We start from the raw sequence: 12,943 nt of genomic DNA, 5'->3' as shown, positions 1-12,943 counted from the left end.
CCCGTACCTCAAGACCCATGTCCACCCGTGTCCCAGCCTCCTTCCATAGGCCTTGATTTGTAGTGTGACAATAAACGGGAGCCAAACTCTACATGAAAAAAATACACAATCGGCCTCATAACTTATTTCAAATGAACCGAACGATCCATACACGTCCTGAACCGTGACTAGCGAACCGAACAGTTTGGAGTTTTTACCTGAACCATTCCATCCCTAGTGGACACACACACACATACTGTATACTATATGGCAGATTTAAGCAAAAGTATGTGCAATCAAGCTCTTTGTATATGTAAAATAAAAACTTCAATAACAAACAACTTCCTCCAAATCATTAACAACAAAACATTATAGAAGGATAACAGTATAAGATCATTTAATCAAAGAATGAATCAGCTGGAATTAATACTGAGTAGTCCCCAAGTCCCCCCAAATTGTATTGCATCGTAGTCCACTAGAAACCTTTTTTTAAAAAAAAGCCTTTGTCATTCTTTAAGGATGATTAAATACTATAATTAAAATTATTTAACAATTTGTGTGTGTGTGTGTGTGTGTGTGTGTGTGTGTGTGTGTGTGTGTGCACACGTGTATGGCATGCATGTGGCAAACTTAATGGAGTTGTTAGCTGCAGCTGAGGTCACATTCAACCACCCATCCTGTCACACATCATCACCCCACCAACACAACTAATCAATATCCATCCAATAACAACACAATGACCCTCAGTAAGCCGGATCAATGCATCATTTCTGCTTCTAATACCTCTAACCGATCATCAGTCCACAGCACCCCATGCCTGCCTAATGTATATTTTACACCACGCTTTCTTTACGCTGACTGACCAGGAAATAAACACCCCCAAGCGCTGTAATGCAGCGTCCAGAGCAGCAGTCCTGTTGCATCCATGGTGCGGCCGTGGAGCTGCATGAGCAGCTTCTATCACTGTGTGTGTGTTTGACAGGAAGGTCTCAGTCAGCCCGTGGGTCAGGGGAAAGTAGATAACAGTAGGCGTGTGCCATATCATATTGTTTAAGGCTGGCCCGAATGCTTCGTAGCTTAGTCCGTTGTCATGGTAGCCTAAACAACGTCCAAATCAGTTTTAGAATGCATCGGGGGGTTTGGCTTTTTTTATTATATATTAGGGCTGTCAGAGTTAACGTGATAATAACGCGTAAACACAAATTTGTTTTAACACCACTAAAGTATAGTGTAGTTTTGAAGATAGAGTGGCGATACTGGCATCATATGAAACTAGAAAAACCTAAGAGTCCATTGGTACCAACCATGTAAAATAACACTCCAAACGTAAGCTAAATTTCTGCGATGGCATGGCCATTTCCAAAGGGGTCCCTTGACCTCTGACCTCCAGATATGTGAATGTAAATGGGTTCTATGGGTACCCACGAGTCTCCCCTTTACAGACATGCCCACTTTATGATAATCACATGCAGTTTGGGGCAAAAACCATGCAGTTTCTTGTATGCAGTACAAATGTGTTATTTCCAACTATACTAAAATGGTGTATTTGAATATTTCTGCATACTGGGGTCCCTAAACAGTCTTTGAATTACATAAATTGGGTATCCCTGTAAAGCTGAGACCCTTGTGGATCCAATGAGCTCAACTGTATTAATGTGTGATGATGTTAGTCCCCATAGGAGACATTTTATTGTAGACCATTTTTTTTATTTGACTTAACTGTATAAAATGACCTTTGGTGACCTCTAGGATAATCACAGCCAGAGCATTCAGAGGATGGATGGCTTTCCTAGATATATTGACAATAAGGGGGTTTCTGAGCAGTTTACACAACAGAAGTGCTCGCCATCCAATGCAATTCTTGCAGAAATCTCCAAATGTCAAAGGTTTTTGATACCAAATCACAGCATGGCTTTTTCTCTGGTGTTCCTCAAGGTCTTGGTGTCTTAATGTGGTATTTTGGAGGGATTATTGATCATTTATATCAATTTTCGAGTGGTAAAAAATGGTTAAACTTAAAGTAGCATGGTTAAATCTGTGTAACAAATGGTATCAACCCAAAAATTGCTGCAAAAACTTCTGAGACATAATAGAGCATGGGGATGACCATCGCAAACTCATATCATCATGCTCTAAGCCTTGATACACTTTGACAATTTATTTTAATTAATTAATCAATTTCTATTTCTTATTAATGACTGGAACAACTTGACACACAGTGCTGAGCTGCACATCAAATTAATCTTCAGATTCTCAGCTTTCAGATGATGTACACCACTTCTATGTGATATCTACTGTTGACTGTGTATCTCCCCCTGAACATCCCCTGACCCCCACCCCTACCCCTCTAAAAAAAGAGTTCAGAAAGGCAGGGGGTTAATCGTGATTAAATATTTGAATCGATTGACAGCCCTATTATATATGCATTCCACCCGAAAATAGCACATGGAATAAGGAATAGTAATCCCACATTATTCATTATGCATCAACATTAATGATTAAGAGTTATTCTCAGACTGATAAACCCTGTTTGTTGTGTGCAGAGGGTGTGTGTAGTGTGTAGCGTGTAGTGTGTAGTGTGTAGTCTGTAGTCTGTAGTGTGTAGTGTGTAGTGTGCAGTCTGTAGTGTGTAGTGTGGCGCTGTCCCGGGTGCTGAAACGGAGCACAGGAGACTGATGTATATGTAAATGGGGTGGACAACATATTACAATTACTGCCGATACAAAAACATATTTGTACCCATTACATCCCACAGCTCTATTTCCACCATGTAAACAAGCTCCAAAGACATTTAGGCTGACACTGACTGGCATTCAGTGTTCATCAGAAAGTGTAGTGATTCCATTTGGAATATGACGGATGGCGTATTTGCAGTGCTTTTGTTTTTCCGTCTGTGTGAGTGGACGGCGGTGAACGGGAGCTGACAGGCTAACGGGCAGAGCTTACTGTGAGCACCAGCACTGACACAGCGCTGATAAAAGAGCATTAACATCCTGCCATGTCAACCAAAGGGCTGATTTTACTGATGTAAAAAAGAAAAGCCCACAACATAAACTGACACACAACATCACTGTTATAACCACGGCAACATGGTCCTGTTAAACACAACCAGGTCTCATGATGATTAGAGCATTGCCAAATGTTTTAGGTGTATCAGCAGTTTAAATTAGCGCCTCGCGGTTGTATGCCTCCGCCAACCAGTCAAGTTACAGTTTACATTCACGGTGCCTGCACGCAGGCGGGAGATGTGACTCATAACCAGATTATCATAGTTTAAAAGATGCAACGCAGTGAGGATACAGACATTTCATACACCAGACGTATATAACGTGGACCTGCCGATGCACATTCAACACATGTTGGACCCATTCATATGAGTCGCATATGCGACCAAACTGGTCGCACTCTGGAGCCCTGGGCTCCTTGATTACTGATATTCGTCATCAGCCCTGAAAAAAAACACGTTGGTCGATCCCTCATTTGGACCCAAACTAGGGATGCTAATTTTGAAAAATGTTGTTAACTGATAACCAACCCTCGTTAACCGATTATTAACCGTAAACCGACAAGATTTGTGCCTCGCATGCAGCGATGTGCCAGCTGCAGTGTATGAGCACAACAGACAACTGAGTCTCCGGTTCACCGTCAGGAGAGCTACGGTGCTGCGTTCACTGTCTCCAGTTCACCGTCAGGAGAGCTATGGTGCTGCGTTCACTGTCTCCAGTTCACCGTCAGGAGAGCTACGGTGCTGCGTTCACTGTCTCCAGTTCACCGTCAGGAGAGCTACGATGCTGCGTTCACTGTCTCCAGTTCACCGTCAGGAGAGCTACGGTGCTGCGTTCACTGTCTCCAGTTCACCGTCAGGAGAGCTACGGTGCTGCGTTCACTGTCTCCAGTTCACCGTCAGGAGAGCTACGGTGCTGCGTTCACTGTCTCCAGTTCACCGTCAGGAGAGCTACGGTGCTGCGTTCACTGTCTCCAGTTCACCGTCAGGAGAGCTACGATGTTGCTTTCACTGTCTCCAGTTCACCGTCAGGAGAGCTACGGTGCTGCGTTCACTGTCTCCAGTTCACCGTCAGGAGAGCTACGATGCTGCGTTCACTGTCTCCAGTTCACCTCCCGGAGCGTTAGCAGCTACGATGCTGCATCTAGTGTCGCGGACATGCAGCCACGTTTCCAGTAAAAGTCTCCACCGCACATTTAGTTTAGTTTAGCAGGTTGTCAGCTGTGTGTTTGTCCGGAGTAACGATAGCGATTGTCCGACAAACAGTGTGTGTGTTTGTGCTACGTTAGCAGCTGTAGCTCTGCTGGTAGCTTCGTGCTCCCCGTAGTCACACACATACGGTCTATCAGCGCAGCGAAACTTCAGTAAGTTTCCAACAGAAACTCTGTGTGTGTGTGTGTGTGTGTGTGTGTGTGTGTGTGTGTGTGTGTGTGTGTGTGTGTGTGTGTGTGTGTGTGGCGGTGGTGAATGTGGGTTTTGTTGGTGGCGTTCTAGCTGTGAACGTAGCTGTAGCAGACAGTGTGTGAACAGTTTATTTGTCGGTGAATAAATGCTACGAGGCTACAACTCCTCCGCTCTGTGCTCCGCTCATGGCTCGACTGGAGCCGACTTCCTGTATCTGTAACGCCGACTCAGACTCTCTTAAGGTGGGCTCTTAAGGTGGACCGGCTTTTCTCCTTTAAGTGACGAGTTTTGCTCAGCTTTTTAATTCATTATTAATATTTCTTTTAACCGTTTTAACCGACAGCATTAATCAGTTAAAATGCTTAATGTCGGTTAATAGTTAAACGGTTAATTATTAACATCCTTAACCCAAACTGACATCATTTTAGGAAAACTGTCATAGTATAAAGTAGGGATGCTAATTTTGAACTCTTTTTCTAACCGATAGCCGACCCTCATTAAGTGATTATTAATTTCAAGTCATTGAATCGTATCGCTCTAGACGAGCCAAATATCGTCCTTGAATCGTATCGGAACCATGGAAATCATATCGTATCGTATCGTTGTAAAAACGTGTCCTGTGTCTTGCCAGCCGCCTGCTGAATAAAGTGAAGGTGGTTAACCCCGGCGTTAGCAACAACACTGGTTCAGACTCTCTGGAGGTGGGCTGTCCAGCTATTCTCCTCTAAGTGACGAGCCGCTCCTCTGAGTTTTGCTCAACTTTTTAATTCATTTTTAACATTTCTTTTAACTGTTTTAACCGATAGCATTAATCGGTTAAAATTCTTAATGTCGGTTAACAGTTAAACGGTTAATTACTAACATCCCTAGTGTAAAGAACACACCACCATATATGTCAAATCAGAGTTCACTTTTTTTATGCAATCAGAACAGTGGGATCTGCATTCTCATTTATCACAGTCCCTGTAACATTAGCTCTACTTTGAGAGGGCACATACACTGAGAGGGACGCATCTCTTTGTAAATGAAATAAAGTATTGACTGAGTTAATGTTTGCATGTAAACTATTAATTAAAAATCAATACAATGTTTTCGAGAATCGATACAGTATTGCAAAAAAAAATATCGCAATATTCGATTCTTTCGATATTTTCTTACACCCCTTGTTGTTCTCCATTTTATACACCCAATACTGCTGGTGTTCCTTCCTTCTCTACCACTGGGCACACACACACACACACACACACACACACACACACACACACACACACACACACATGCGCGCACACACACAGATGTGGGAGTCTCTAGGGGCAGCCCTTCAGACAAACACATTTACACAATAATCCTATTAAGAGAGAGAAAGTGCTCTCTCTCTTTGCTCTCTTCATCCGTCAATACTCCCTCTATCTCGCCCGCCCCTCCCTCTCCCCCCCTCCATCCACTGTCAATGCCAGTCAATATGCTGCTATCTCTGCTCACTTCCCTATTCAAATTCAAACAGGCTCTGCTGCAGTCACGAGCAATCAGTGTCCAACAATAGCAGCGGAGAGCTCGATAGCTCAACACTGTGTCCGATTCATTCTCGGGCACAAAGTGATGGAGGCGACATGCTGTTTCTCACCGCCGCTGCTGCTACTTTTCCACTGTACAGTCTGTCAATATCCCCTCATAGCTCTGTCTCTTGTCTCCTCCCTCCACCGTCCTCTCCATCCTCCGTCCACCCCACCCCCCCTCCTCTGGGCCCTCTGCCAACCCACAGACAAGCTAACAGCTAAAGATTAGAGCTGCACCACTTCAACGAATCATATGACGGATGAAATATGACACGCAACTGACATGTTTGAAGGATCTGCAATGGCATGCTGCAAGTTCAAGGGTTTTACTGTTTAGGGAACATCAACATTTATACAAATAGACTTTTTTTTAATGAGAGAAGGGGTATTGGACAGTAAAGGTCATCCGTCTCCCATATGATTAAATGAGGCAATTCAATGGTGTTATTTGTTGGGCGGGAGTTACTTTACAAGCAGAGGAGGGCTTCCTGGCACTACGTCACCTAGTTTCAAGGTGCATGGAGAAGGGGAAACATGTGAAGAGGTCAAAACTCTATTTAAATATACAAATACAAATGATTTTGATTTCAATGTTGATGTTCTCTGGTCAGTCGAACTCCACGCCTGCAGTTCGTAAGGCAGTAGTCGATCACTCGTAACACTGACGATCAATCAATCAATTAAATGCTATTTAAAAAAACGTGCAAATTATGCGTACACCAAAACATAAAGCATTTTTTTTTTCTCCAACGTATAGCATATGCTCTGACAGCATTGCATAACCTACGAAACATATAAAGATAGAGGCCTGAAGCAGAATATTTTGTTAGATAAGAACATGTTTTTGGGAATTTGGGAAAGGATTACATCTTTCTTTCAATACATTTTGACTTTTGGACTGAGGATTGAGACAATTACAGAGAACGAGCGCTGCGTCGCTCTTCCGTGCCGAGAGAGAGAAAAAGAGAGAGAGAAGGTTGACGGCACGCAATGTTTCTGTTAGTTATGAATAATAATTATTTGAATGTCAACGTTATGAATGAAGCTTTGAACTGTACAGCCCTAGACAACACCCACTCAGATGGTAAGCTATGAGATGTTGCGGGTGTGCAGACGACATACTGGCGTGCCAGCTTTGCCGTACCACGCGTTGACTTTCCACCAGCCTGTCGGCTTGGTATCCCGTTAAAAGTTCTCAACCTCCGTGTCCACGCTGCCAGCTAGAGCCATGGCGGAGGCCTGATGCAGGGCTGCAGCTCCCTGACGCTGCTGACTGAGCGTCTCTGTCGGGCGCATCACCTTCAGGCTGTGGGTTCGGCGTGGCCACCTCCACCGCCTCCCTCAGCACCCTCTGGTTGCAAACGCGAGTCATTGAAACATGCTTTGAAAATACACCATTCTACTGATATCTACAATATAACCCCACCGGGGATGCTCGTTTTGATTTTTTTTTATAACCGATAACCGACCCTCGTTAACCGATCATTAACGGCCAACCGACAAGATCAGTGCGTCGCATGCAGCGGTGCTCCAGCTGCAGTGTATGAGCACAACAGACAACTGAGTCCCCAGTTCACCGTCCGGGAGCGTTAGCAGCCACGGTGCTGCGTGTAGTGTCGAGGACACATGCAGCCACTTTCCCAGGAAGTCTCCACCACATCATTTAGTCTAGCTGCGAGGTGGTCAGCATTATGTCAGCCCGGCGTAACGTTAGCGAGTGTCCAAAAGACCGTGTGTGTGTGTGGCGGCGGTGAGTATGGGGATTTCAGTGGCGTTCTAGCTGTGAACGGAGCAGTGCAGCGTGTGTACAGTTTATTTGTCGGTGAATAAATGCTACGACTCCTCAGCCCAAGACCCGAGCCAACTTCCTGTATCTTGCAATAGCGGCTCAGACTCTCTTAAGGTGGGCTGTTAAGGTGGACCAGCTTTTCTCCTCAAAGAGACAAGCCGCTCCTCTGAGTTTTACTCGGCTTTTCAATTAATTTTTTTAGATTTCTTTTAACCGTTTAACCGATAGCATTAATGTCGGTTAACGGTTAAACGGTTAATTATTAGCATCCCTAAACTACACGTTGTTTATATTTCACATCTTTATTTGATAGTAGATTGATTCAATGTCACATGCTCAATCAAATTCTTAACGACCAGTGGATCGATCGTTGATTAATTGTTAACATCCCTATAAAGTGATGACATCATCATCAGGGTGAAGCCTGCCCTGATGACGTCATCAGGCTAACCCTGATGATGTCATCATCAGGGTTATTTTCTCAGACTTGACGAAGCTCTTCCAGATCCACAGAAGACGTTATACAACTGGTTTCACGGGCTGACTGGGAGTCCTCATTATGAGCAAACTGGATTTTAATGTGTAAAACTGGCGGAGTGCCCCTTTAATACCAGATGTAAATTTATGCAAAGGTCAGTGATCAGATGTCACTATCTAGATTATCCAGGTACAGATCACATGTTCATATCTTGTGAATACAGGGTTGTAGTGTGAGTGTTTTCAATAATAATGATTATATTGTAAAATCTCAGTTAAGACATTGTATTTCATAATGCATTGTAGCTATTGTTCAGCGAGCCCCACCCTCAGCACACATGACTCACAGTCATGTTGAATACCTGGCCTCTTTATGTCCCAGAGCAGGAGATGCTACAGACAACACGAGTATATGTGACAGATATGGCAGCAGCTTAGTGGCCTGAGCACGGCGATATGAATATTTCAACCATGTGCTGCTGGCACAACACATGAGCTCAGAGCCCCACCCTACTGCTGGGATCAAATGTCAAGCTGGCAGCCAGACATGTAGACGCGTGCAGCGTGGCTTGATAGATGTTGTTGTGTGTCCACAACATTTTTCAGGAGGGTCTCAAGCTCAGCACTGACCATTAAATGAGTTAGGAACAGTAAGATTGTTAACAAATAAAAAAAGCATAAGCTGCTGATGTACCTCGCATTTTGAACTTCAGTTCTTCACTGACTTCACTGTTTCTTGTGAATAAATGGACAACATATTTCCACTGCAATCACAAAGAGTTTAAGGATAATTCCTATTAACAGCTTCTTTAAGAGCTAGTAATCAGTGGCCTTGTTCAGCAACCGCGCTTGGACAAAATCACAGAAGAAGTGCACGTCATTTCTCCTTTCACAGCCGCTCAACAGACTGGAATGCAACACAACCACAACACATGGTGAGATTGGAGTTCGGACAGCAGCTGCGATCAGACATACAGCACATTAACCTACTTGGGATCCGCCGATTATCAGCCCTGCAATTATCGGCTGCGATATTCAGCATTTTTACTATTACTGAAATGATTTTTTTTGTTCGATTGGAAATAAAATATAATAATTAAAAAACGTGCTTCTTTGGCTCTGATGCAACCGTCTGTCTCCATCTGTAGTCACCACTCTGTAGTCTCACTCAATGTCCCGCCCACAGCACTATCTGACTGCTTACACGTCATGTCATATGCTTAAAAGCATTTAAACTCATTATTTGGGTGTGGAGTTTGTGTTATTCTATCCTAACAAGTAGTTTTGTTGCCTAAGCGTAAACTTCTTGGACATTGGTAGGAAAACGTACAAAAAATACGTTGTTGAAGGTCGTGCTGAGCGTCAGGGAAATTCGTGTCTACGTCTGGACACTAATCAAACAGATTAAATCTGCCGTGAGACTGCGTTGTTCTCAAACACGCTGCCGGTTGGTGAAACCTTCCTCTTGGCTGAACCCACAACTTTCTGGGGGTTTTTTTGCTAAAAAGGCACAAAACGCTCATCACTGCTGTAGCTGCTAGAGGTTGAAGACTCCACTGCTGACAAACTGCATGAAAAGAAAAACTAAACAGAATCCCAAAGAGGTTCAGTTTACAATCAAACAGAGAAAAGCATGGTCATTGGTGAAGCTGGAACCAGAGGATGTCTGACACTGCTGATTGATAAATTATTTGAACCAATAATTTATCCATTTCTTAACCTTGACCTTTAAGCCACCTAGCCAACGCCGGTCAATACAACAATGTGAATACACACACACAACCTCAACCAAGACATCAGAATGGTCACGGTTACACTGACTGACCTCAAAATGCTTTTCTCGAGTCTGAATGCAACCGATATAACCTCCCGGCAGGAAGCAGGTGGTCAGATGTGTGGTGTCTACTGTGATGCTCTCCTCTTTGAACGTGCAAAACACCTTCTTCAAATTTATGTCATCAAAATTACAAACACACCACTGCTTGTCTGAAGTCCTGAAATGCCCTCAAGCTGATAATAACTTGAACCACATGCACAACAAACAAGACCTATCTCATCAGTCATCAATTATTACTGCACTTGTGAATGATGACGGTGCATTTTGACCAGATCAATGGGTTGAGTGATCTAAGCGTCTGATCTGTGCGATAGGACTCTGACAACACGCCTGGGTTTGTATAATGCTCCAAAGCCCACAGGACAGACCTGCAGTAGTGATTTACATTGAGGCCGAATGACCCCCGCAACACAAATTTAACAGCCATCAATTATTAACTGGGGCTCATGAGCTTGCTTGCTGCTGGGGAGAAACTGCCATTGTCTATATTCAAGATGCAGCCCACACCCTCACTTTAAAGGAAATAAAGGTGATACAAAAAATATGTACATTTTACGCTTTGTGCTGCCACAGAGCAGAAGGGTTGGAGATTTCGTTTTGTTTGCCTCTGCTGTAACGCCAAACTCAATTCAAATTCTGGGTGTTTTAATTGTTTATTTGAGCAGTGGCGAATTTACACGCCAGGTAATGTCATACAACATGGGGAATTGTTCTGTATCATTAAAATATGCTCTCGGGTACGAAGATGATCGATTATACCAAGCAACTTTTAATCCAGTAACGTTACAAGTTGGACTTTTGTCGTTGGTTCACCACCGCTCCACCAGTGGGAGATTATTAGGGATGCACCGATACCGATACCGATACCGATACCGATACCGATAACGGATCGGATATTGAGCTGATACTGATTCAGGTACCTGGATCGGATATACTATATACATTATAGACTGGAATTTCTATAATGTTCTATTTAAGTCTTGACCAAATTGTTGTTTAAAAAGCGGTTGTTAAGGTTTTAACAGGTTCCTGTTCATTTTGAAGATTTTTTAACAAGTTGTTGGTGTACGATTTATTATTTTAATAATAAATAACAATTCAGTAACTGTATATCTATGTATTCATTTGTTACATTTTGTTTTGCGAAGTTAAAAAAGCAATATTTAAGTCAGGTCTGACACCTAAGACACATAAAAGAATGATCCCAGCACCTTATTGATTAAAGACTGGTATTGGATTGCTCCTCGGTATCAGCCGATACACAAAGCTCAGGTATTTCTATCAGTATCGGGACTCAGTGGAGAAATTGCACGCCAGGTAACGTTATACAACATGGGAAATTGTTCAGCATCATTAACATATGCTCTCGGGTACGAAGATGATTGAATATACCAAGCAACTTTTAATAAAAAAATTTATTTAAAAAGTGCCAGTGGGCGGCCCTCCTCATTTTCTGCATTAATGTAACTTGAGAAAGAAAGAAAGAAAGAAAGAAAGAAAGAAAGAAAGGAAGAAAGGAAGAAAGAAAGAAAGAAGTAGACTTTTCTCCCCTGTAACTCTCGTTGCAGTGAACTTGACTCAACACTTTTAAGCCACCAATATTAGGGACCAATTGTGTATTTATATTATAATAAATACAGTTATTTATGAAAATAAAAATCTATCCATAAAAAAAAAAAAAATCCTTAATTTTTGTCCATATTTTTGGTACACGGGGCTAGGGTTAGGGTTCTGGGGGGTTGAACCCTAAACCTAACCCTAGCCCTAGGCAGGAGGGGGCAAATCTGAATGTTGCCTATAGGGCACCGAAAGGGCTGGAGCCGGCCCTGACCTCTCCTCTGACCTCTCCTCCAAACATTGAGGAGCAGTTGTGAAAATTGACATTATACTAATAATGACTAATTTCCTTCATTGATAGATTATATGGACAAAAAGACACCACCGATTCAAAAATGTCTGTTAAGGTATATGTGTTATGAAATACAATGAATTTGCCAGTCAGCAAGTTCATATGGAATAACCACCCATTAGGACACAGACTGGTAACCCGGGCTATCTGTGACATATCCTGACAGCTCCAGGGCTAAACACGGTGTTAGAGAGGGAACAGGACGGTGTGCCATTCTTCTCCATCTCCAGCCTCCTCCTCCTCCTCTCATGGGAGGCGCCTCCATCCATCATGTAGATGAGGAGATGAGGGATGCTGAGAGGAGGAAGGCTCGAGGTGACCTGGCTAGCCGAGCCGAGCTGAGCCTCCTCCGGCTGACACACACTGATAGACTAGGTGGGTTTGCTGCTAGCATCCAGCTAGAGGAGAGCAGGTTAGCTGCATTCCAGCAAAGAGACGGAGATATAGACCGACAGGTGCAACAGCATCATCATCAGCAGCCAGCCGCACAGCCCCCTTCCACCGCTGATCCACCGCCACTAATAACCACGGAACAAATGACCAAACCAGCAGCCAGCGGTCCGGTGAGCGGACCGAACTCAAGCCTGGATCCACAGATGTGTGTTCCGTTATAGAGAATGTGTTGGATCGTGTGAGGCAGTAAGTGGTGAGCTAGCAGCTAACAGCCGCTCCAGCAGCAGCAGCGCGGCGGCTGAACGCAGCAGCAGCAGCGCTGTTAGCTGTTAGTCGACTGCCTCTCTCTGCTCTGCTCTCACATGAAGCCTCGAATAAAACAGAGAATAATGAACCTCATGTGTGTAGTCAGACTCACCTCTCTGCCATGTTCCCGACGGTTCTTAAAATCCCTTTAGAATAAATCCCTTGGCGGCTCCCATGGTGCCCAGATTGCGGTCGCCGCAGTCAACGAGTCACTCCTTCCAGACTCGCGTCAAGTTGCCAGCGATGACTGACTCCACGTCCGGTCAGGGCCTTCACAATAAGAGCTTCT

The 12,943-nt window shown here is 43.8% G+C and overlaps 1 protein-coding gene across 1 annotated transcript in view; it reads right to left on the bottom strand.

Annotated features, from left to right (window-relative positions):
- Positions 1-12,943, bottom strand: part of arhgap39 (Rho GTPase activating protein 39) — a 106,073-nt gene extending 93,130 nt beyond the window's left edge. Inside the window, exon 1 of the mRNA XM_037769258.1 lies at positions 12,767-12,943. Within this exon, the coding sequence (XP_037625186.1) occupies positions 12,767-12,777 (11 nt within the window). The 5' untranslated portion in view covers positions 12,778-12,943. The remainder of the gene's footprint in view (positions 1-12,766) is intronic.

The sequence above is a fragment of the Sebastes umbrosus genome, chromosome 5 (assembly GCF_015220745.1).
Source record: "Sebastes umbrosus isolate fSebUmb1 chromosome 5, fSebUmb1.pri, whole genome shotgun sequence".
NCBI lineage: Eukaryota > Metazoa > Chordata > Actinopteri > Perciformes > Sebastidae > Sebastes > Sebastes umbrosus.
The sequence above is the reverse complement of the archived record's forward strand: the minus strand, read 5'-3'. Positions and strand labels throughout refer to the sequence as shown.